This window comes from Balaenoptera ricei, chromosome 2 (assembly GCF_028023285.1).
Source record: "Balaenoptera ricei isolate mBalRic1 chromosome 2, mBalRic1.hap2, whole genome shotgun sequence".
Taxonomy (NCBI): domain Eukaryota; kingdom Metazoa; phylum Chordata; class Mammalia; order Artiodactyla; family Balaenopteridae; genus Balaenoptera; species Balaenoptera ricei.
In genome coordinates, this window is record NC_082640.1 from 100351457 (window position 1) to 100376763 (window position 25307).

The 25307-nt window shown below is 44.2% G+C and overlaps 1 protein-coding gene across 1 annotated transcript in view; it reads right to left on the reverse strand.

Annotated features, from left to right (window-relative positions):
* Positions 1 to 25307, reverse strand: part of SORD (sorbitol dehydrogenase) — a 35022-nt gene that overhangs the window by 8678 nt on the left and 1037 nt on the right. Inside the window, exons 2-5 of the mRNA XM_059915560.1 lie at positions 15901 to 15934; positions 12026 to 12190; positions 4461 to 4620; positions 292 to 410 (exon numbers count right to left, since the gene is read on the reverse strand). Coding sequence (XP_059771543.1) covers positions 292 to 410; positions 4461 to 4620; positions 12026 to 12190; positions 15901 to 15934 — 478 coding nt within the window. The remainder of the gene's footprint in view (positions 1 to 291; positions 411 to 4460; positions 4621 to 12025; positions 12191 to 15900; positions 15935 to 25307) is intronic.

Below are 25307 nucleotides of genomic sequence, written 5' to 3' on the forward strand. Positions count from 1 at the left end.
CCAAAAATATTTCCCTAGTTTCCTGTCAAGGGTTGAAAAATAATCCCAAATTGCATTCTTTAAGTGAACAAAAGGGTTATGTTGCCTAGGAAATAACATTGGTTACTACCATGCCTGCATATATTTATTTAGCAAAGTGCGTGTCATTGAAGGAATGGGACACTGTGATCCTCCCTAACCCGGAAAGATTCTAGGACCAATTTCAGCCCTTGGAGGGGGAATGAAATGGGCAGAGGGATCCCCACATTCCCCTTTAATGAACTCATAACCAGGGTGTCATCTGTTTCTTACCAGCTCCGCACACAAAGACCCTGTGCCCCAGGGTGACTCCAGCTCGCCGGCAGGCATGGATCCCCACAGACAGTGGCTCGATCAGGGCCCCTTCCTCAAAGGTGACATTGTCAGGAAGTCTGAGGAGTCATTCAACACACTTAGTTAGTCCCTCTGGGTTAACAACAATAACAATAGCTAATATTTATTGAGCTTTAATTTATGTGCTGGGCAAGGTGTTAAGTAATTTACATACACTCACTCATGTAAATCCTCAGAATAGTTCTGTGGTAGATATTATTATTCCCATTTTACAGACGAGGAAACCAAGCCTTGGAGGATTAAATGACTTGCTCCAAAAATTCAAAACCAGTGAGTATTGAGAGGCTTAAAGGGTTTGAACTGGAAGCCAGATATGTCTGATTCCAGAGCCCATATCATACTGCTCCCCTCTGAAAATGCTATCCAAGATAAAGCGTGGTGTGGCTGTCATTCATAACTGAAAAGTTCATTTCACAAGGGTTTAACTTAACACCATTCCAGCATTTCATCTGCTTCTCAAACTTATAACCTTTCTGGTTTCGTTTTAGCAAACAATCCAGACTATCAGCAGCTTTGCAAAACAGTGATTAGAAGCTGACTTCACTCTGTACACTGTCTCCCATATTACACGCTCCAGAAGAACCACATCTGATAGCAGCAGCTGCCTGGCTGTCCCTGGATTGGTTAAGCAGATTAAATGCTGTGTCACCTTTGCCACTGGGTTCTTGGTTTTCACTTCCCTGTCCACTGGCACCTTGACCCCCTTAACAATCCCACTGATGAAGACAGCAAATATTTGCATAATGCTTTACAGATTTAGAGAGCTTTCTCCTCCATATCTCATTTAATCCTCACCGTGACCTTGTCAGGCAGGAAGGGCAGGCTTTGTTGTTGTTGGTTTTTCTTTTTTGGCCACAAGGCTTGCAGAATCATAGTTCCCAGACCAGGGGTTGAACCCTGGCCCTTGGCAGTGAAAGCCCAGAGTCCTAACCACTGGACCGCCAGGGAATTCCCGGGCAGGCTTTGTTTTTACCTTTATTCTACAGAAGCAGAACCGAAGCTGTAGACATTAAGAGACTTGCCCAAGGTTACAAGGCTAGTGAGCAGAAGAGCAAGACTTAAACCCAGATCTCCTGATTCCATACCCTCTGCCTGTCCCGCATCGGCTGCCTCTCGGTACAAGCAGCTCCGTAGTTAATATCTAACTTCTGCTAGCTCCTCACTGCCCAGTATTTATTCAGCGCACCCACAACCTCCACACGCAAGAATGTGAAAACCCTCAAGTTCCAAAAAGAGAAAAAAGCGGCAGCCAAACCATGTGCCCATCCCCATGATCCTTCTGTCCCTGATCCCCCACAGAATAAATAACAAGGCCTGCATTCGGCCTGACTGGTGCCCACCACCCCTTTTTTCTCCCCTCCCCTCTGCTTCTCTCACATCATTTCCCACACGCCAATCCACTCTCTTGCTCTGACTGTTTTCATCATCCCTTCTACCCACCAAACCTATCCCATCAATTCCAAATAAGGGGGAAAAGTTTGAAGTGAAATAATGAAGATTCCCAAACTCTCTCCAGGACCCCCAGTCACACACACTCTCTCCGACAGTCCTGCCTCTTCACATTTGGGCCTCCCCCAAAGCTGGTTCTGGGGCTAAACTGAGGGTGGCCTGTGGTCAGGAACTGTGTACTCCTCTCATCTTCTGCTCTGACTTCCCTTTGGAATAAGAATACCAAGGAGAAATGGGATTGGGGATGGTGATGAGAGAGGATTGTTACGTGGGAGATTATTCCACTGATTAGGCAGATGCTGCTTTATCACACATGCAGCCGTAGCCAGAGTCCTGGGGTCCAGCCCTTTTGCCACTGACCTGGGGAGAGTTCCTGGGTCCTCCTTCCCCAACCTTGTTCAGTGGAGGTTGAGGGAAAGGGGATGAGTTTCTTCCCGGCCCTAACTGTTCATGATTTTATAAACACCAGAAAATGACAAAGCAACTTGGTGGTTTTCACAATGGGATTCAGGAAATAGGAAAAAGGGTTAAAGAATGATCGAGAAGCCAAGGGGGAAGCAGGAAGACAGAAAGAAAATAAGGTGGGTCGGAAAATAAAGAAGGTGTGGCAGTGTACAAATCCGCACAAAGAGAAACCAGAGAGAAGGGTGTAGATCCAGGGCTGGGCTGGGGACATAGATACAAAGTACCCCAAGAGAAGAGGAAAGGTAGGGGTCGCATGTCCCCTAGAGGCCTTCCACAGCCCTCCCCTTGACATTGCCAACCAGAACACTTCCTCCCGCACCATTCCCTGCAGACCACTTGCGCCCCCGCCCCCCCCCCACCCCGATTCCCAGTGCAAGGCTCCTTTTCAGGCCTATCCCTGTAACATCCCCCAGATACAAGGTCATAGCTACGACACATCATGGCACTGTTTACTGAGCTCCTCTTATGTGCCAGGCCTCGTGTTGAGTACTTGATATGCTTTTCCCACTGAATCCCATCACTAATTCTATGCATTTCATCATGGCGATGCTATTATTTCCATTGCACAGGAGATTGAGGTTACAAAGTTTAAGTGCCTTGCTCAAGGTCACACAGTTGGCAAATGGGAGAGACCAGTGGTTAGTCTCAAGCTTTACCACCATGCTCTTCTGCCTTCCACGAAACACTTGTTTGGCACTTTGACTTGGAAAGGACCCAGAAGAAGTGGGCAGATTCAGGAACCACTTGCTCAAAGGTGGACTCTGCGCAGGTAACCTGCTCTCTCCTAGAGTGCTGACTTAAACTCATCACGAGGTCCCTGGCCTGTGACTCCTCTCAAGGCTTCCAGTAGGCACTAGAAAACTCAGATCTGTCAGACTGCCCCTGTGACTGGCACCTGGACTTCAAAAGACAAGCCCCATCCTGGCCAAAAGAGTCACTGCCGGGGCCAGGCTGGGGTAGGAGGAAAATGTGCCTGGTCAGTTGAGAAGGAAAGCAGCATCCCAGAGCTCCATGGGCTGGGGCCCTTGCAGAAGTTATAGCACTCTGCTTCTGCCAGACACAACTTCCCCAAATCACTTTGAGAGTTGAGGTAGGGTAATGAGCACAGGGCAGGAGCTTGAGAATCACAGCCACCCCAGCTTGACTCCTGGCTCTGTTCTGTGTTCAAGCCAATTAGCCAGTTAGCCTTCTCCTGCCTCTGCTGACTCTCACACAACACTGCAATACTGGTGCCCACCTCGCCATTACAGTTATGAAAGTTAAATAAGGCACGCAAAGCACTTATTAGCACAAGGCCAGGCACGTAATAACAATAATTGTGGGGACATCCCTGGTGGCACAGTGGTTAGGAATCCATCTGCCAATGCAGGGGACATGGGTTCGAGCCCTGGTCTGGGAAGATCCCACATGCCACAGAACAACTAAGCCCATGAGCCACAACTACTGAGCCTGTGTGCCACAACTACTGAAGCCCACATACCTAGAGCCAGTGCTCCGCAACAAGAGAAGCCACTGCAATGAGACGCCCATGCACTGCAACGAAGAGTGGCTCCCGCTCGCCGCAACTAGAGAAAGCCCACGCACAGCAACGAAGACCCAACGCAACCAAAAATAAATAAAAGAACAAACAATAATTGTGACTTTATGTGCATTGCCTTATTTAATCTCCAAGTGATTAAAAGAGACTGAAGCAGAAGAAGGTTAAGTCATTTCCTCAAAGTCACTCACTAGGAGGGAGTGGATCCAGGGTCCCAAAGCTCACGTCCTGGCTCCACGCCACAGTAAACCCTAGTTGTTGCCAAGGTCTCTACTGTTACAAGATCTCTTGCTCGTGGCTGCAGTGGAAACCAGTAATGGAGGACAACCACAGTAAATTATCTCCAAGATGGCTGGAGAGGAGTGAGTGATTTCAGCAATGATTTTCTATTATTGCTCTAGGTGAGGGAAAGTTAGACTGAAAGACTGAAACCAAGCACTGTGAGTCGGTCTTAGCCCTAGTCAGGCTACCCTCCCTCAGTGCCTCCAAGAAGGGCAGGCCTGCCAAGGGATGCCTCATGTCTAGAATTATGAGCTAAAAAGAAAGAAGAAACCACTATAGGAAACTAGAAGAAAGAGCACCAAACAAACATTGGAGAAGAGGTCCCAGGTGGCACAGCTGGGCCATGGGCACTAACTTGTAGCAGAAGTTAGCATTGTGCTTGTAGAACCGGCAGAGGTTCCCGTCATCAGGGGGCGTGGCACAGAAGAAGATGGTTGGTGACAGATTGTATCGGCCAATCTTGCAGAATTCATCAGCTTCTCGGGGAGCACCAGGCTCGATGGCAACACGATCACCTGGGGGAAAAAAAAAAAAAAACACAGGCAGGGGCAGAGATGCTGTGAAGAGACACGTGCTCATGGACAGATGCCAGCAGGGGAATCTGGCTGAATGAGCCTCCCTCCCCGCTGGGGACCCAGGGTACTCCAGGCAAGCCCAGCCCATTAGTGCTTCCAAAGGAAATACCAAATGCAGCACATACACTCTGGAAGAAAATGACCAGTCCAACTCTCCACAGGCTGGTTTGGCCTGTTTGCTCTTTTATTGGCTCATGGAACAAGCCAACTTGCCCCTCCAGCTCCACAGCCACCTCCCAGCTTGGGAAACACACAACCAGTCCCATCAAGCCAGGTTTAGTTCCCATTTCAAATTGCTGCGAAAGAGGTGGCTAGTGTGTGGGATTTGCAGGCATGTTTTTCTTCACCTGTTTTGATAATATGCTGAAGGGAGTCATAATGATGGCATGTTTTATGTTCAGTCTCCTAGACAATAACTGATTCCTGGTTAGCAGAACCACTAAGGCAAATGACCCACAGAGGCCTCGGACTCTGGTACGGCAGAGTAACATTCAGGCTTGTGAATGGCCAGCTCTATTGTACTTCTATTCTGTGTCTCCCTACGCCCACTTGGAAACCCAGCTTTAGAATGGCTCTTCCATCTTCTTAGTACGAAAATTTTCAAACGTGCAGCAAAGTTGAAAGAACTGTATGGTGAACACCCAGATGTTCTCAACTTGGTTTCTTCAATTAACATTTAGCTACAAATTAATCTGAAACTTAACCTTCAAGGTAGCTGGGACAATATGCTTGTACAAGTGTTTGCTCCCCTTTGCTTTTATCATCAGTGTACCTCCTTAATCCCCTTCCAGCCTGATTCACTTATCTTGTTATGAGAATAATGTGCAATTTTGTGGTTGAAGACTTGCAAAGAATGAAGATAACGGGAACTTTTATTCTCAAAATAGTGACATATTACCTGCAGCCACAGATTCAATATCAGCCCTGAGAATAAAGATCCTTGGTACGTAAAAAAAAAAAAAAAATTTAGCTACATTCACTTTGTCACATATCCATCCCATCTATCCATCTCTCTTCCATCCGTCAATTCATCTTCTTTTCTAATGCATTTCAAAGTAGGTTGCACACATGGGTACATATCACTCAGCTTCCTATCATTATACTTCAGCTTGCATATCACTAACTAGAGTTCAATACTTGTTTATGGTTCCTTATTAAGGTAAAATTTAGATGCTGACAAAATGCACAAATATTAAGTAGATCATTAGATGAAGCTGATAAAGGCATTCACCTGTGTAATGTAAACTCCCATCAAGACAAAGAACATTAACACTACCTCAGAAATTTCATTCCTTCAAGTCCCTTCCCAGCCAATCCCCACCCCCGCCCCCAGAGGGTGTACTAACAGAGTTAGGGCCCACCTGTGCCTGAGGACTGTGTTAGGAGCCTGAGAAGAACCTGTGAGAGGTCTGCCCTTCACCAAGCAGAGACATGTTAAGCTATTTTTGTAAGTCTTTTGTGTTAAAACGACTTACCGGATAGTGTAGTCCTGGTATGTAGTAAGTACACATTAAAAGTACCAGTAGTGATGGTGATTGTAGTAGTAGTAACATATAGTAGCATTAATAACAATTTTTATTGAATTTATCATTATTATAATTATCTGAGCTGGTACTATCACAGAGGAAATTCAAACAATAAGATAAAAAGGCAGGAGGATGTGACCAAGATGGTAGAGTAAGAAGAACCTGAGCTCACCTTCTCCCATAGGCACACCAAAATTACATTTACAGAGCAACTATCAATGAGAACTAGCAGAACAGATTTTCTACAACTAAAGATATGAAGAAGGAACTACAACAGATGGGTAGGAGTGGCAGAGATACAGTATAGTCAAGACCCACACCTCTGGGTAGGCAACCCACAAACAGGAGAATAATTACAAATGCAGAGGTTCTCCTCCAAGAGAATCGAAGGTCAGAGCCCCACATCGGGCTCCCCAGCCCAGGGGTCCTACACTGGGAAGATGAATCCCCAAAACATCTGCTTTGAAGGCCAACAAGACTTTTGTACAAGAGAGCCAGAGGGGGCTGTAGGAAACAGAGACTTCACTATTAAAGGGTACTCACAAAATCTCACACACTGAGACCCAGCACAGAGGCAGTAATTTGAAAGGCAGCTGGGTCAGAACCACTTGCTAATCTTGGAGAGCTTCCCAGAGAGGCAGGAGGTAACTGGGACTCCTTCTGGGAGCATAGATGGTGGCGGCAGCAGTTTGCGGCAGCCTGTTCTACCACAAGAACACTGGTGCTAACAAGTGCCATTTTGGAGTTCTCCCTCTTGCTTATTAGTGCAAAGGGCTTACGTGCCCACCAGTCAGTCAGAACCAGTCCCAGGACCCCACAGGCTGCACAGCCAGCCATGCCAGGACTCAGCCTCAGCTACCAGTGGCCGGCAGCCTCGACACAAAGCAGGGCATGGCCGCCAACTAGGCCAGGGACCAGACCCACCAACCCACAGTAGTCAGCATGCCACAACAGAAGGCCCCATGCAGCCCACATAGGTGACACCCCTCTGGTGACCAGAGGGAGTGTGCTGCTGGCCCCATAGTACATCTCTTTCATCAGTCTAATTCTCTAAGATTGGGAAATGAAACTGATCTAACTGATGTATAGGAATAAAAACAGAATTAGGCAAAATGAGGCGGTAGAAGAGTATGTTCTAAACAAAGGAACAAGATAAAACCTCAGAAGAACTAAGTGAAGTGGAGATAAGTGTCTACCCAATAAAGAGTTAGTTCAAGGTAATGATCATAAAGTTGCTCAATGAACTTGGGAGATGAATGGATGAACACAGTGAGAAGTTTAACAAAGAGTTAGAAAATATAAAGAAGAACCAAACAGAGCTGAAGAATACAATAACTGAAATTAAAAAAAAATACACTAGAGGGGCTTCCCTGGTGGTGCAGGAATTTATAAATAAATAAATTAAAAAAAAAAAAAGGATAGAGCCAAAAAAAAACTTAAAAAAAAAAAATACACTAGAGACTCTGGTGGGGCTAATGGCAGACTCTGGGAGGGCTCACATCAAGGAGTACTTTCCAGAACTTCTGCTGCCAGTGTCCGTGTCCCCGTGGTGAGCCATAGCCACCCCCTGCCTCTGCAGGAGACTCTCAAACACTAGCAGGGTAATATGGAAAATCAAAAACTGTGCTGTACCCCTACAATCGTCCCTTGAACTCCCTCCCAAATTTCCTTATAATAGTTTTAGAAGATTTGCCTTTCTGAATAAAGTTATTTACTACTCCATCTGACTTTTATTTTCATGTAGGATATGAGGTGGAAGTATACATCATTGAGTTGGGACTTTTCTTATTTATCATATAAGAATCGAATGCTATAAACTTCCCCCAGACACTACTTTAGTCACATCCCACAACTGTCATTGTTTTTTTGGTTTGTTTTTTTTTTAAATTTATTTATTTATTTTTGGCTGTGTTGGGTCTTCGTTTCTGTGCGAGGGCTCTCTCCAGTTGCGGCAAGCGGGGGCCACTCTTCATCGCGGTGTGCGGGCCTCTCACTATTGCAGTGTCTCTTGTTGCGGAGCACAGGCTCCAGACGCGCAGGCTCAGTAGTTGTGGCTCACGGGCCTAGTTGCTCCGTGGCATGTGGGATCTTCCCAGACCAGGGCTCGAACCCGTGTCCCCTGCATTGGCAGGCAGATTCTCAACCACTGCGCCACCAGGGAAGCCCCATTGTTTTTTTATTACCTTTAATTTCAAAAAAATTTCTTTTAGTTTCCTTAGTGACTTCTTCTTAGACATGTGGTTTACCTAGATGAGTGTCATTTAATTTCCACATATTTGGGAGTTTTCCAGATATCCTTCTGTTATTGATTTCTAGTTTAATTCCATTATGATCAGAAAATGTATTTTGTATGACTTAAATTCTTCTAAATTTGTTGAGGTTTTATTTCCCAAAACGTGTTCTATCATGGTGAATGTTCTATGTGTACTTGAAAAAAAATGTGTATTCTGCTGCTTTTAGGTGGTATGTTCTAAAAATGGCAATTAGGTCAAGTTGACTTTAGTGTTATTCAGGTGTTCCGTATCCTTTCTGATTTTTCCATCTTCCTGTTTTATCAGTTTTTTAGAGAGGAATACTGAAGTATCCAACTATAAATTTAGACGTGTCTATTTCTCCTTTCATTCTGTAAGTCTTTCCTTGGTATATTTTGAAGTTTTACTGTTAGGTACATCAATATAGAATTATCATGTCTTTCTGGTGAATTTTTGTAACACTTCTCTTTATCCCTTGTAATATTCTTTGTTCTGAATTGTATGTTTTATGATATTAATATAGTCACTCTGGCTTTCTCTAGAGTAGTGTGTGCATGCTAACATTTTGTATATTTTTATTTGTAATCTATTTAAATATTTATATTTTAAAATGGGTTCCTTATAGACAGCATTTTTTAATATGATCTGACAATGTTGAAACAGAGCAGGACCCTACTATGGTCCTTCCCCCCATGTCCTCAGCCTGCCTTTTGTCTGTGGAAAAACTTTAGCCAAAGAATAAGTTTAATCAGAGAAGTGAGAAAATACAGAAACAAAGGAAAACAGTCAAAGGAGAACAAATAATAATAATTTAGTCATTAAGCATACTCAAGGACCTTTAGTTCCTTCTCAAGGGCTACAGATAATATTCTGAGCCACATCCTGTGAGCTGTCTTATAGATCCTGAAACCCCCTTCCAGGTGGAAAAAATTAACTACATGATGACCAGACTGAAGCCATGACATAAGCTGCCACAACTCCAAGAACTGGCTTCAAGGAAATGGGAACAAACCAACCCTGGAACTGAAGACTAAATGTACTTAAATCAAGATGACCCTGATCAGACCACCTCATGATTAGTTTCAGGATGACTGTCAGAGCTGACTGTGCTGCTTTTGCATGTAGCCCCCTCCCTCTGTCTATAAAAGCTGTAGCCAACTGATCGTCAGAGGGAGGAGTCGGCCTTTGGACAGGCGTCTGCCCCTCCCTCCCGCCCCTGTTGCTGGCATCCAAAATAAAGCAAGCTTTCCTTTCCACCAAAAACAAAACAAAACAAAACAAAAAAACACTAGACATAATCAACAGATTAGATGATACAGAAGAATGGATCAGTGAGCTGGAAGACAGAGTAGTAGAAGAAAAAAAAATTCTTTAAAACAAGGATAGTCTGGGACTCTCCAGGTGGCACAGTGGTTAAGAATCTGCCTGCCAATGCAGGGGACACGGGTTTGAGCCCTGGGCCGGGAAGATCCCACGTGCCGTGGAGCAACTAAGCCCGTGCGCCACAGCTACTGAGCCTGTGCTCTAGAGCGCACGGGCCACAACTACCGAGCCCACGTGCCTAGAGTCCATGCTCTGCAACAAGAGAAGCCACCGCGATGAGAAGTCCGCGCACTGCAACGAAGAGTAGCCCCCCACTCGCCGCAACTAGAGAAAGCCCTTGTGCATCAACGAAGACCCAACTCAGCCAAAAATAAATAAATAAATAAATTTATTTATTAAAAAAAAAAAACAAGGATAGTTTAAGAGATCTCTGGAACATCAAGCATACTAACATTCACATTATAAAGGTTCTAGAAAAAGGAGAGAGAAAAAGGCAGAGAACTTATTTGAATAAATGATAGCTGAAAACTTCCCTAACCTGGGAAAGGAAACAGATATGCAGGCCCAGAAAGTACAGACTCTCAAACAAGATCAACCCAAAGCAAAAATTAAAGAGAAAAGGAACTAGTGACACACAAGGGAACTCCTATGAAACTATCAGCTAGCTGACTTTTCAGCAGAAACTCTGCAGACCAGAGAGGAGTGGCATGATATATTGAAAGTAATGAAAGGGAAAAATCTACAACCAGGAATAAGAATATTCTACCTGGCAAGACTATCATTCAGATTTGAAGCAGAGATCAAGAGTCTTCCAAACAAGCAAAAGCTAAAAGAGTTCAGCACTACTAAAATGGCTTTACAAGAAATGTTAAAGGGACTTCATTAAGTGGAAAATAAAACCACAACTAGAAATTTGAAAATTATGAAAGGAAAAATGTCATTGTTAAAGGCAAATATACAGTAAAGATAGTAGATCAATCACTCATAAAGACAGGAGGAAGGTTAAAAGACAAAAGTAGTAAAATCATCTATATCCATAATGAGAAGTTAAGGGATACACAAAACAAAAATATGTAAAATATGATGTTGAAAACATTGAACATTGGATTGGAGGAGTAAAAATGCAGGATTATTGAAATGCATTTAAACTTAAGAGATCAGCAACTTAAAATAATCACGTGTATATATATATAGGTTTTTATGTATATAAGTATCTATGTATATCCTGATATCTGGTCTCCTCAACTAAACTGAAGCATCCAGGGATCATATCTTCTCAATTTTCTATATCCCCCAAAGCACTGGGCACAAGGCTGGACCCATTGTAGATGCTGATTAAGCACTTGTTATAACTTAAATTTAGAGAAGCCCACTTCCTATTATGACTTATATTTAGAGACCTTGTCCCACAGGTAAGAACCAATCAGTGGCTGTTGGAAGCTATGAACCTTCCACTTTGGGATAACCCTGCAAAACTTCAGGGGCTTTCTCGACTTCACTGATGATAAATGGAGGGCCTGACCTAACATTCCCAAATGAGACACATGTCTAGCTTCTTCAGAGCTAGTGGATCCCTCACCATGCAGCCAGGCTCAGAGAGCCTTATAACACAGGATGGAACCTCCTGAGAACTCCCTCCTTCCCCCAAATAATCCGTCATCTCCAGGCTATTCAGTGGCCTCATCAGGAAAGGAAGGTTAAAGCCAACAGCTGGCTATTCTAAGACAGCTTGGATTTAATCCATTTAGTTGGGGAACATCACTATCTGCCACAGCTGAGAATTCCTCCCTGAATTAAGCAAATCTAGAAAAATACTGGTGGTTTCCCAGTCATCCAATAAGGTCAATGCTGCACAGAAGGCCCTGGTTCTTAGCGTGTAGAGGCATTCTGTGGTTCCTGCGGCTGGAACGTTTTTCCCCTCCCCTTTACTTGGCTTATTTCTTACTTGCCTTCAGGTGTTGAACTAACTGTCCTTCCTCAGACAAGCCAGGGGTCCGGAGGGTAGTATACACTGATCGCACCCTGTATTCTCCTCTGCTGCCCTCAACACAATTTTGATTAATTTACTGTCTGTCCCAGCTGCCTTCTCCTGCAGAACATAAGATCCATGTGTGTAGGAACTGAGACTGTCTTGTTCATTGCTGTATCCCCAGTGTTTAACAGAGGGCCTGACCCTGAGAAATCATGCACAAATATTTGTGTTGAATGAATAAACAAATCCATTGGCTGAAGAGCTTTGCTGACCTGGTTTTAGGTGTTTGACCAATGATCCCACTTTTACGACTGTTCCTGAGGCTTCATGCCCCAGCACCATTGGCTTTTTCACAACAAAATCTCCAATTCGACCATGCTGCCAGTAGTGGACATCTGAGCCGCAGATTCCAACAGAATGCATCTTCAGCAGCACCTCTGATAAGATAAAGGAGAAGGAAAAAACAAGTGAGGGAGGGAAGGACCTCTCTGCCCCTCTGAGGCACCCTGGCGTTTTTCCTCTGGATGAAGGAGAGGGCTTGGTTTCAAAGGCCAGGTGCAAAATTTAGATCACAGAGAAAAACAAGCTAAACAGCAACCTTGATTAAGTCTTGTAAGGCAAGAAAGCTTCCACAGAGCAAAATAATTGCATGTGAGGGTTAATTCTATGCATCAACTTGGCTTGGATATGGTGCCCAGTTGTTTGGTCAAATGCTAGATGTTGCTGTGAAGGTATTTTTTAGATGTGATTAACATTTAAGCACATCCATGTTCATTGCAGCTTTACAATAGTCAAGATATGGAAACAATGTAAGTGTCCATTGATGGATGAATGGACAAAGAAAATGTGGCATATATACACAATGGAATATTAGTCATAAGAAAAGGAAATCTTGGGACTTCCCCAGTGGTGCAGTGGTTAAGAATCCACCTGCCAATGCAGGGGACATGGGTTCGAGCGCTGGTCTGAGAAGATCCCACATGCTGCGGAGCAACTAAGCCCATGCGCCACAACTACTGAGCCTGCACTCTACAGCCCGCAAGCCACAACTACTGAGCCCACGTGCCACAACTACTGAAGCCCACGCACGTAGAGCCCGTGCTCCTCAACAAGAGGAGCCACGGCAATGAGAAGCCCGCGCACCACAACGAAGAGTAGCCCCCGCTCGCTGCAACTAGAGAAACCCCGCGCACAGCAACGAAGACCCAATGCAGCTAAAAATAAATAAATAAATAAATTAATTAATTTTTTAAAAAAAAGGAAATCTTGCCGTTTGCAACAACATGGATGGAACTTGAGAGCATTATGCTAAGTGAATAAGTCAGAGAAAGACAAATACCTTATGATCTCACTTATATGCGGAATCTAAAACCAAAACCCAAACCAAAACAAAACAAAAATCTACCAAGCTCCATAGATACAGAAAACGGTGGTTGCCAGAGGCAGGGAGCGGAGGGTGGGTTAAATGGGTGAAGGAGGTCAAAGGGAACAAACTTCCAGTTATAAATCAGTCATAGGGAGGTAATATACAGCATAGTGACTATAGTTAATAATACTGTGTTGCGTATTTGAAAGTTGCTAAGAGAATAGATCTTAAAAGTTCTCGTCAGGACTTCCCTGGCGGTCCAGTGGTTAAAACTCTGCACTCCCAGTGCAGGGGGCATGGGTTCAACCCTGGTTGGGGAGCTAAGATCCCACATGCTGCACCATGCAGCCAAAAAAAAAAAAAAAGTCCTCATCACAGGAAAAGAAATTTGTAACTATTTGTGATGACAAATGTTAACTAGACATTGTGGTGATCACTTCACAATATATACAGATATCAAATCATTATGTTGTGCACCTGAAGCTAATATAACGTTATATATCAATTATACCTCAATAAAACAAACATTTAAACCAGTAGATTTTGAGTAAAGCAGATTACCCTCCATACTGTGGATAAGCCTCCTCCGATCAGTTGAAGGGCTTAAAAGAAGTCTGAGGTTTCCTGAAGGAGATGGAATTCTCCTCAAGACTTACCTGAAGTTTCAGCCTGCTGGTTATCTCTACAAATTTCAGACTAGGCAGCTTCCCCCACCCTGTCTCTCTCTATATCTAAGTAAATCTATATATAAATAAATATAAATAATAACTTTTCTCTCAGTTCTGTTTCTCTGGAGAACTCTGATTAGTATACCAAATGAAAGACATTAGTAGGAAGAAGTGTGTCAACTACCTAAGAGAAAAAAACTGTTTTCTAGGAGATAACTGTTTCCAGACAATTAATATGCTATGCTTGATTTTTACCTATTCATGAGAGAGGTTGGCACAGTCTAGGCTTGCCAATACTTTGTGTACTGTCAGGCTGAGTTCTTCATGCCTGTTATTTTGTTCAAAAGTGCACCTTTAATTTAAACCATCCAAAGATTTCAACTGGCATTTCTCCTTCACAGGTTTGAATATAGTGAGATTTGGTAATATTGTTGTTGTCAGTTTTCCAAGTTTAAAATAATGATGTTACTGAGCCCCTTTGCTGAATTAAATCCCAAAGGATCACTGGCCTAGTCTGACTGAGTTTACCACATTACAAAATATCTCCCTGAGAAAAAGTTCTGCCTTAGAAAGACAAAGAGACCCAAAGCTCTGCTCTGCACTCAGATGTCTTACACACTGCCCTTGCCACAAACCATGGGAGATCCAACAGTTGTGGCTCTGTAGAACTTCCTTCATCCTTGGCTTTGGTGAACAGGGTAAGAAGTGGCAGGGTGGATCCTGAGATCAAAGGTAGGGAAAAGTCATCCGAGTTAGGAGAATTATCTCAGTTTCCTCTTGTGAAGTTACCAATTTATAATAAGAGGTTAAATTTGAGTTGCTAGAACTCTAGCTGAAATCTACCATCATTTCCCCTTCCAATTCAAGGGCGGCAAGAAAGAGAGCAGAATGCTGCTCCAGAGAGAGAAACAGTAAAGGATCCTTTGGATCCAAAACAGCCCCCCCCCCTTTTTTTTTTGCCACCTCTGGAATCCACACCAACTTTTCAGAACACAATGAAGTGTCTCTTTCACTTCTCTGAACATAATATCTCAGTAAAAACACTGAGCCTTAAATATACATTACTTGGTAAACACTGATAGAAACAGCTATTGTCTGTATTCTTATTGCTATAAATCAGTAACCCAACTGGCCTTTGAGTAGCAAAGCTCTAGAGGCTCCAAGAAAGCTGCCTTCAATCTGATGTTCACACAGAAGCCACAGTTCTGGGGTAAGGTGGGGCAAGGTGGGGAAGCACACCCCCAACTCATCAAGGACAGAAAGAGACCCGAGTGGCTGGGTGTGGGATGAGCTATCTATAGACACTTTGCCCCTTGCCACCAGCCTCACTTCCTGCTGTGGGACTCCAGAGATGGAAGGAATTAGAAAACTGTCATCATCAGTTGTGATCTGCCATAGCTAAGAGGGTGGCATGACCTCCAAAGGTACAGACACCACCCCGGGAAACGTGCATGTCAGCTCAGCTCAGCTCAGCAGGTTCGGCCAGAAGGACTGGAGCAAAGGTGAAACGAACCCTGCCCCAGTGTGCTCACGCGCTTTCTGCTCCTGGTTGATTAGGGTGGTAGGGTAGGGCTGCATGAAGCCCCTCCCATCCCCACTGGACAGAAGGTCCTGGTCTTCCTGGACCTTCCTGGGTGTTCCCTTTTGTAATTAAAAGATTAAGATCTATAGACTCACTCCTTTTCAAAGTTTGGATTAGGGTTAGGACATGATTCAGCCACCCAAATATAAGCCACACAAATATAAGCCACCCTCCAGCTTAAAGAGGACAGAGTAACTCTGTCATTAGTTCAAAACAGGAACAATTCTGCCTTTGGTCCATAAATTGAAGAATTTTATGTCACAAACTCTTTGGGACAAGTCAGCAGTTTGATGTGGTAGCTCTCTTGGTTCTACCACTGTTTCTTTTATTTCATGTAGCAGCCAGATTGAATCTATCCAGTCACGCTGGGGACAATGGACTACGTTGAAAGCCTAACAAAAGCACAGTTTTTAATGGAAGCTTTTAAGTAATAAACAGTAGGAAAAGAGGGCTAAATGAGCAATGCACATGTGTCTCCAGGGTAAACAATAAGAAACAATAAAATATAAGGCAAGTATTCCAAGGACCTACCATTTGGGCCTGGTTCAGGGATAGGATAGTTCTCCTAAAGGAAACAAAATAGAAAAACCATTTAGTGTGCATAATAACTTCACCTTATGAACATTGTCAATCTTTTTTTAAATTAAAGTTTAATTCAAATACTGCTTCTTATAATTAACACTGACTCAGACCATACTGCGGCTGGGTGGATGCCTGAGGGGCTACCCTGAATACCGCTGACTCTAACTTCTGACCTCATCCCACCCACTGGTGCAATTTGCCGTGGACCAAGAAGAAGGAGATACAGATTTGTTTGGTCTGGCAAACTCATACAGGGCAAGGATGAGGTGTTTCTGGCAGTTGCATAGGAGGGTTTTTGTCTCTAGACAGGTTGGAGAAAGTGTGTGTGCTCCGCTCATTCACATCAGCACACAGACCAATACTTGTTACTTACTCTCTTCCAAAACCTCCCATGTGGTGTTTCAGAGGCCCCTTGGGAACACACAGGACCTGTATTTTGCCCACTCTCACCGAGTTAAAAAGCAATCTGGTGTTCACAGCTATTTGTGATGAGGATGATGATAATTTACCAAGCTTTTTTCCCACTGCCAACTGGCTAGGAAATTCCTGGTGACAAGGAGGAAGGGCAGTGAGTGGCCAAATCCAAGTGTTCATTTTATTAATTCTTTGAAGGCAGCCAAGCAAGAAGAGGGAGAAGGGATGTAAAAAAAGTGTTCACTGTACTTACTGTGCCAGACAGACTACTGGGCTTTACATACATCATGGCACATGGCCACCATTTGCAGATGAGAAACCTGAGGCTAGGAAGTTAAATAACTTGGTCAAGGTCATGTGGCCAGAGTGGATAAACCAGGTCTAAACCCAGGTGTGTCTGACTCCCAAGCCTGCCTCACTGCATCCCACTGCACCCCCAAGGTGGAATCTGCCTTTTCTCCTTCAGTGGTGATGTAAGGAAAGTCAATCAGGGGATGAGAATTTTGGAACTGGGCCCAATGCACAGTGCTCTGGGAGGAAGCACTGCTCAAACCTTGCCTCCTTCAGAAGGCCTCCCCCAGATACTTTTATGGGTAGCAATAAATAATCCTAGGGCTGGGAAGGGATAGTTAGGGAGTTTGAGATCGACATGTACACTAAAATGGATATAACCAACAAGGACCTACTGTATAGCACAGGGAACTCTGCTCAGTGTTATGTGGCAGGCTGGATGGGACGAGAGTTTGGGGGAGAATAGATACATGTATAGGTATGGCTGAGTCGCTCTGCTGTGCACCTGAAACTATCACAACATGTCAATCGGCTATACTCCAATATAAAAAAATAATAATAATCCTAGGGCGATTTTGCTAGCAAGATAAGTACCTAGTTGCCAAAGACTATGCCTTCCATCTCTGGCACCAGATACAGTGCCCTGCTCCAAACCTGGGGGGCTTGTACTTGTTAAATAATCACTCTCCATGACAGTATTTCCACAGGAAGTCTGAGGTTCTTGCTCACTGGAGATTACCAGCCCTTTCTGTTGTAACAGCTCATGCTTATTTGAACTCTCTGTCTCCAGTGAAACAAAGGTCAAAGGGATAACGCTAATGCTGATTAGCTAACACTGACCAACTTCCTTTTGTCAGGTCCTGTGCTAAGCGCTGTGTATGCATCACCTCAGCTCATCCCCAGGACAATCCTATGTAGTACCTTTATTATTGTCCCATTTTTTGTATGATGAGGCTGAGGAATGGGGAGATTTAGCAATCTGTCGACAGTAACGCTAAGGTAGTAAATGATGGAGCTGCATCCAAAGCGGCATGATGTGGGGGCAAGAGGCAGCTTTTTCATCTCTTAATAGATTTGGAAGGCAGAGAGGAAAGAAGGAAGGAAGGAAAGGAGGGAGGGAAGGAGGGAATCCATCTAGGACAGGCAACTCCGGATAGCTGGCTGTCACCAAAACCTTTCTCAAAATTGCTGGTTCCACATCTGGCATTACACAGTATCAGGGACTGCTGTGTAAAGTTCTGCTTCTGTTACACAGAGTAAAATTTTAAATTGCAGGTTAAATTGAAACTAAAGAGTAAGTAAGGCCTTTTGTTTCTAACATGGAACTGTACTCTCCCCCACCCTCAGCCCCCTAAAGGCACTAGTAGGCAGCTTCCCAGGCACTGGGAATTCCACAGCATACTCTTCATATCCTTGGCTCCAACCAGGCCAGGCCCAAACACCCCATTTGGGGTGGAAAGGTGGTAAGAGCCAAACTCAAAGCAACAACAGCTGGGGACACCAAGTTGCCCTTGCGTCACTAGAGATTACTACTGTAAATGTCTGTTGGAATTAACAGAGCTGACCAACTTTGCCCTTACCACCTGGGCAAAGCTGCAGCGTCTCTCCTGGACACCAGAGGGTGCTGTGCCACTGACCTGGTTTTTCCTTAGTAGCAGAACACACATTATGGAGAACTTAAATACCTCTCCCTGAAAACCAGCTTTCTTTTTTTCTCTTTCTTGTTGATTCTAATCACCCTTACAGCTCAGCTTGGCTCCTGTCTCCCTTCTCTGCAGGAGACATGCCACCTAAGCACAAGACCATGTTAAGATCAGTCTTTAAGTCTGTAAATATTATCCGAAGCGTGGCTGCAGGGCTCACAATGCCTTCAAAAGTTATTACAGCATGGTTACTAAAAAAACCTTGCTTTTCATTTATGGTTCCTTGGTATGATGTTGGCTAAATCCTGTTTACTTAATCTCCTTTTCTGTCTCAGATTACCGTGGTGATATTCTTTCATTTATCCTATTTCTCATGTATCAAAATTTCTTAGCTCCTCTGAGATCTCGAACTTTCACTTTTAACCCCCTGTCCCCTTTCTTCATTCCCAAAGGTTTTGTAATCAGGCATATTCATAGTTTCCTAAACAGGATTTCTTATCTTTCTGTGAGTGATAGTGACAAGGGGATAAAGAGGAGTTGAGTAACCGTTCTTTACTGAGTTATGTAAGTTTTACAGCATTTTTCACTGAAATACTTAACTTACATATTCTCCTTTCTATGACCTTCAGGTCTCCCCACCACCGGCACCACCACTACAAATAAATCACGGAAATACTTCAGGAAGAACTTTCTGTGGGAACACAGAATCATCTCAAGTGCCTCTCACATCCTAAATGTTATCTTGCCTTTCCTAAATATATTTTCTCAAATTAGCTTAAATATATATTTCCTGGATATACACTATTGGCCCCCTTTCCTCAACTTCCAGGTGCACATCTGAGTTCACACCCTCAGTACATCTTGCCTGGATTGCAGGAATGGCCTCAACATGAGGAGAAATTAGAAGATGCCCTTTCCCTCCTCCAGCCAACATAGCTGGTACAGTGGTGAAGAACTCAGACTCTGGAATTGCTGTCTGTGCTGAAACCCAGGCTCCCCTCCAGGAGCTGTGTGACCTCGGGGCAGTTACATAACCTCTTTGCGCCTTCAATTTCCTCCCCTGTATAATGAAGATAATCATAAAATAGAGTGCCCTTGGGAATTCCCCACCAGTCCACTGGTTAGGATTCCTTGCTCTCACTGCCAAGGGCCAGGGTTCAATACCTGGTCGGGGAACTAAGATTCCACAAGCCATGCAGCACAGCCAAAACAAAACAAAAACAGTGCCCGACTCACAGTAAATAAATTAGCTCTTATTATAAAGAAATAAAATCAAAATCCTTTCTGTATAATCAGCTCACAATACGGTTGAACCAGCTCTGGACAACCTTGTCCTTTTCCTTTTGAAAAGGGTAGTTTTTAAAAATTGTTTTGGGGAAAAGCTGTATTTCTCTTGTTTTCACGTCAATATTAAGAGAACTTGACTGCTCCTTAAAAGGCTGGAATTCAGAAGAAAGTCAAGTAGGATTCCAGCAACGTTTTTAGGCTTGATTCTATCAGTTGAGTGTAAAAGCCGTGCTCCCTGCCTTAGAGTAAGGGACAGCAGGCAGGGCTAGGAGAAAGCGGCCAGTTTTGCCCTAGGTCCTTGCAGCCCACCTTTGCCACCTGCTCTGCCTGCCAGGTCTCCTGTCAACCTGTTGGCTGGCTGCCCTACACCCTTAAGGAGAGCAGAGCAGACAATCTTACTTTTGCTTCCCTCCCTCCTCAACTTTCCCCCTCCCTTCAGGGCTTGAAGGGTGTTTTGAGGGTGGGAGGAAAATCCAAAGGTTTCCCATTTGGCCACTTTATCCTAAAAGGCTTTGTTCTAGCTGCATTGGTCCTGTCCTGGCAAACTCGGGGTCAAAGTAGAAGGGTCAGACACTCTCCCAAAGTTCACTGAGCCAGTCTCCAGCCTCCAGCCCAGGCTCTCTGGGCTCCAACCAGCCTTCTGCTGATAACAATCTTTCTAAAATGCAAATTCGTTTAAAGTGCCCAGTGGCCCCGCAAAATCCTAAACCCCTCATTTTGCGGGCTACCTGCCTCCTTGCAAACCTCCTGCAATTCCCAAACCACCGCACACTCACTCCCTCACCTCAAGGGGGCCATTTCTCCACTGGTCAATTCCCCTCCTTCTTCACTGAGATCCCACAGGAGGTGGGAAGTGAGGGGAAGGGAGACATCTAGAATGACTTTCTAATTCCTGTGGGAACTCAGGGAGATTTTAGGTTTGGGTGTGTTGGGATTGTGGTGTCGGGGGACATCCAGGTGGGGTTGTCCAATAGGTGGTTGTACTCCTGGGACTGGGGATCAGGCATGGGTCAGGGACAGAGACTCATGAACATGAATCATGAACATGGAGAGAAACAATGACTTCCTGCAAAAAGCCTTCCCTATCCTCACCATCCTTTCTCTCCTGAGCTTCCCCAGCACCTACAATTGAATCCATATGGGATGGTTAAAGGATTATTTCTCAGCTGTGATAAATAAACTATAAAAAAATTCCTCCTAATTCAAAATGTATGAACATAACTATACATGAACCTATTAGATGCTTCTTAATTTAAAGCGAAAATATGAAGACTCTGAGCTTGGTTAGATGCTCTAGCCTACTAGTATCACTGATTAAGTGCTCATTGTGTTCAGGTCTATGTAACTGAACATTTACATTTCTAAAATATTATTGAGCTGAATATCACTTCACAAAATCCAACCATATTTTCTCCAATAATTAAAGTTCTTCTTGTAAGTCTGGTTTGGGGAAAACTGCCAGCTTTAACAGCCACACTAAAAGACTTAACAAGTGGACGCCAATACTGTATATATGAGTACGTATTTTTCCTCCGTAATTTCTCTATCATGCAATTTTAAAAGAAATTTTCCCCACATCCATCCATAATTCTAGTTTTCCCCACAGAACAGGGTTACTTTTACCAGGTCTCTTAGTAGTGCTAGGACTTATTACATAAAATGTTAAAATCCTATTTGTGGTATTGTTTACTGTTCCTCCTGCTTTTAGGGGAAAATGTTAGCTTTCTACTTCTTGGCCTTTTGCAGACAAAGGCACTGCCCTTCCATAGGAGTTGGCAGAGATGACAGTATTTGCTGGATTTAACTGCCTATTGTTTATCTGGTTGAGTTTTGTTTTATTGTTGAAACATAATTAAGATGAAAGTGAAAGGAGGCATTTCTTTAGGCTATTTGCTACTACCTAGTTTTCTCTTTTTCTGAAGGAGTTTTAGATTCTGTTTTCAGCCTCAACTGCCTCTGACCGATAAGTCTAGCTCAGGTATTAAAGGGCTAAGTGGCCTGCATTTCCTCACTCACAGTAATCTCCCACTTTAACCCAGCTTTTCCTTGAAGCCTTTCAGGGCCCTTTAATTTGATTCTATACAAGCAAGCAGCTCTGTCTACCGGTAGCAAAACCAGGGAGAGACCTGACATTTAGGACCATTCCAGCTGCTGTATGTTCATGCCCCCCTCTTTCTACAACCCCCTCCTCCTCACCCAAAATCTTAACAGCAATGTGTATATGCAAGGAGGGGATGCCTTGAATGTGCTGTATTACAGATACAGGATTATCTTACTTTTTAAAATGTTACAGATTCAAAGCAATTCTTTTGACATCTGGCATAATACATTTCCTCACAGAGCAAAAGCTCTAAGAAATATCTTCATGGTACTATGATTAATGTTTAAACTTGATGCTGACACACTATTTTCTCTGCCCTTTGTAATTAAAGAACGTTAACCCATCACTCTGAAATGATTCTTTTCCCTTTAACTTGTTCTCTTCTCATGCACCTAATCATAAAACAAAAATGTGACTAAATCCCCTGCATGGTGTCCACCTCGCTGCTCCTGTTCTCCCTGTGCAGATGCCTGGAATCTGATAGAGCTGGCTATCAAGAATAAGGGAGATAACGTGTACCCAGTATGCTCCATGGACTGGCCCTGATAGGTGATGCAATATGCATAGAAATTGATTGGAGCATTTAGAAATGTTTACAGCACTCTGACATTGCTGCAACATCCAAATGTTGGTACAATCATATTGGTCCATGGCCAATTGGAAATAAAAATAAAATTGGTCCTTCATCTCTGATACTTTGTGAAGCACAAACTATCTCATCAAACAGCTTCTTCAAAGAAAAACTAATTTGACTATTTGATATCCCAACTCCATGAACTAGTAATTCAGAGAGAGAATTCTGTAGGGGAGCAGAATTTGCCATCCCAAAATATGTCTCTAGGACATATTAATTATTTTAAGCTGGTTAATTTTTTTAAGAAACAGCAGATTTGGGAAAAGCTCTGAAAACCCAAGTGACACATTTGTAAGGGAAATCTCCACTGATAAGGGTGTCTCTCTCAAAGTACCAAAAAGAGGAGGATGACCAAATCTGTAGAAACTCATCAGTGGAGAAGGCAATGACTTAAAACTGTATAACAACCTTACCCTTGTTTTCTGTGCTTTTCCTGGCAACCTCCCGTAAGTGACTCTCCCCGCCCTCAACATCCTCTTTTCTCTTTAGTTGAGGATGGTATTTAGGGTGAGGGCTTTGGCCATTTTGGCAACTTTCTCAGTTTTTCTGGGCCTCTCCCATGTATACATGTTAATAAAATTTTGTTTTTCCCGTCTCATGTCAATTTAATTCTTAGACCTGCCAGAAGAACCTAGAAGGGTAGAGGAAAATTTCTTACTCCCCAATACTATCTAATCCTCACACAACCCAGAGGTGAGTACTACTATCATCCCCATTATACAGACAGAAAATTGAAGCAGAAAGTAATTTGCCAAGTCATACAGCCAGAAGCAGTAGAGCTGGGGCTAAACTCCACTCTGGCCCCAACCTGGCTTGTGACCTCGTTACTGTTTCCATTTGAAGAGATCTCAGCCAGCTGACACTGTTTGCTGATAGGCTGTTCGCCTCTATGCATCAGCTTGGTCACCTCTTCCATTGCTCCTTAAAAGTCCACACGTTCTCTATTTAAAATGGTGTGTGTGGGGGGAGGAGGGGATATAGGAGTCCTAAGTCCTCATCATAAGGAATGATATAAAGAAACAGTCTCTCACTATATACATGTGTATACACACTCCCACCCTCTCTGATTTACCACCCAACTTATAAATGCCCCAAAGCCCAAACCACTGTGCAGGGCCCAAGTCCCCAGGCCAAGGAGCACTGCCTCCGCCCTTGCTGGGACTGTGGTGATCACTAGCTACCTAGTAGTGAAGGAGTTTAATTTTTCCTTCCCTGCAGCCACAGCTTGGAGAAAGAAAAGGGAATCCTGCCTTTTCCACAGGCAGGTAGGAGGAAGGCTGGAGGTCAGGTTTCCTTCCTGGTAGGTAGGGGACAAGTTTCAAGTGGCCCAGGTCTAACCCCATTTCAACCCCAAACCACTTAGCCTATTTGCTTTAGGGAAGGGGGTGCAAGGGCAGAGATACCCTACCAGGGGGTTCCCTATGGAGGCGCTGGGGGACGACCATGCTCAGGAAGGAGTGGTGAGGGCCAGAAGGGTCTGTGTTGGGTTGCAAGTGTCTCCAGATCCCTAGAACCAAGGTAATTTCTCAGAGGCCTCAAAATGTCCTGTCCCAGAGACATCTTAAATTCAAGCCTGATCTCATTTTAATCTACTCTCCATTGTCTAGTAAATGAACCCCATCACCTCCAACAGAGCTGGGGTCCTCCTGAATCCACCTTGAATGAACCCTTTCACCCAGTTAGTGTACAAATCCCACAACCATAAGCTACATTCTCCAGCCTATCATATTCTCATCTCTTTAGGATACACTCACCCCAACCCAGCCCCTAATTCGGTCAGGGAGTGGATTCTAAGCACAGCTGATAAGACCAATTTTAGGTGAGCCTCCCCACCCTCCCTCTTCTTTATTCAAGGCTTTGTTCTACAGAGCCACATAAACAGTCTGGCTGAGCAGTGGGAGAGCCTGAGTTTAGGAATTAAGGTAAAGCAGATCCTGGGGTTGTAGTTACAGTTCTGCTTATTATTAGGTACATGACTTTAAGGCAGGCCCTGAGCAGATGGAGAGGCAGGGCCTGTCTACCTCTCCAGCTTCACCACCGGTGCACTCAGTGCATCACACTATTTACAGGACCGGTAAACAAGACCTGCGATTTTGTACTTCACTTAGTTTGCACTTGCTCTTCCACTTACGTGAATGACCCCCAGTTTCCGTCCAAGAAACAGCTAAGTAGCATCCATCTCTTCTAGGGCCTCTACCCTGGGCCAAGGGTACCCTGTGAGGCCTTTACTCTCTATGCTCCGTCAAAGCCCTCACACAGTTTTATTGTTTACAGCATCTGTCTGACTCCCTAGAGCAGCTTGGGGGTAGGGGCTGTGTCCTCCTCTTCCTCTCTGGACCCCCAGCCCAGTGCTTGGCACATGGCAGGCACCCTCTTATCTAGTAAATGTTTGTAGAATGCAGGACTGAGTTTGAAATCACTCTGTAAGCTGTGTAGAGCTGTACCACTTTCCCTTCTTCATAATACCATCTGGCATTCACAGCAATAAAAATAGTGTCACTTTAATTCAGGACCTTGGGTGGAGGCTCCAAGGGGAGTAGAAAGAGCACTGGAATGGGAGTCTGAACCTCTGGGTTCTTTTCTGGGCTCTGTTAACTAATGAAGCCTGTCACCTTGGGGATGGCACTTTCCTCAGCTGAGGAAATGATGAGTTGGCTCTGGGCAGGAGTTCTTAGTCTGGGATCCACAGACCTCTAGAGGGTCTATGAAGGAGAGGCTTAAAGGAAGTCCATGAACTCTCTGAAACTGCTGCCAAACTCTATCTGTTTGCATTCTGTGGGGAGAGAGACCACAGATTCTCAAACAGTCAAGAACTGCTAATCTGGATACTTTTCTGAGTCACTCCAATCCAGACCCCGGCGCATGTTCTCTGTGAGGGGGAAGGAAGTGCTAGGGAAACAGCAGAGATGGCCGGCACTGGTCCCACATACCCACTGCCCAGGCCCCCCTGTGAACGGCTCTGTCAAGGGAGCCCTGGCACAACCAC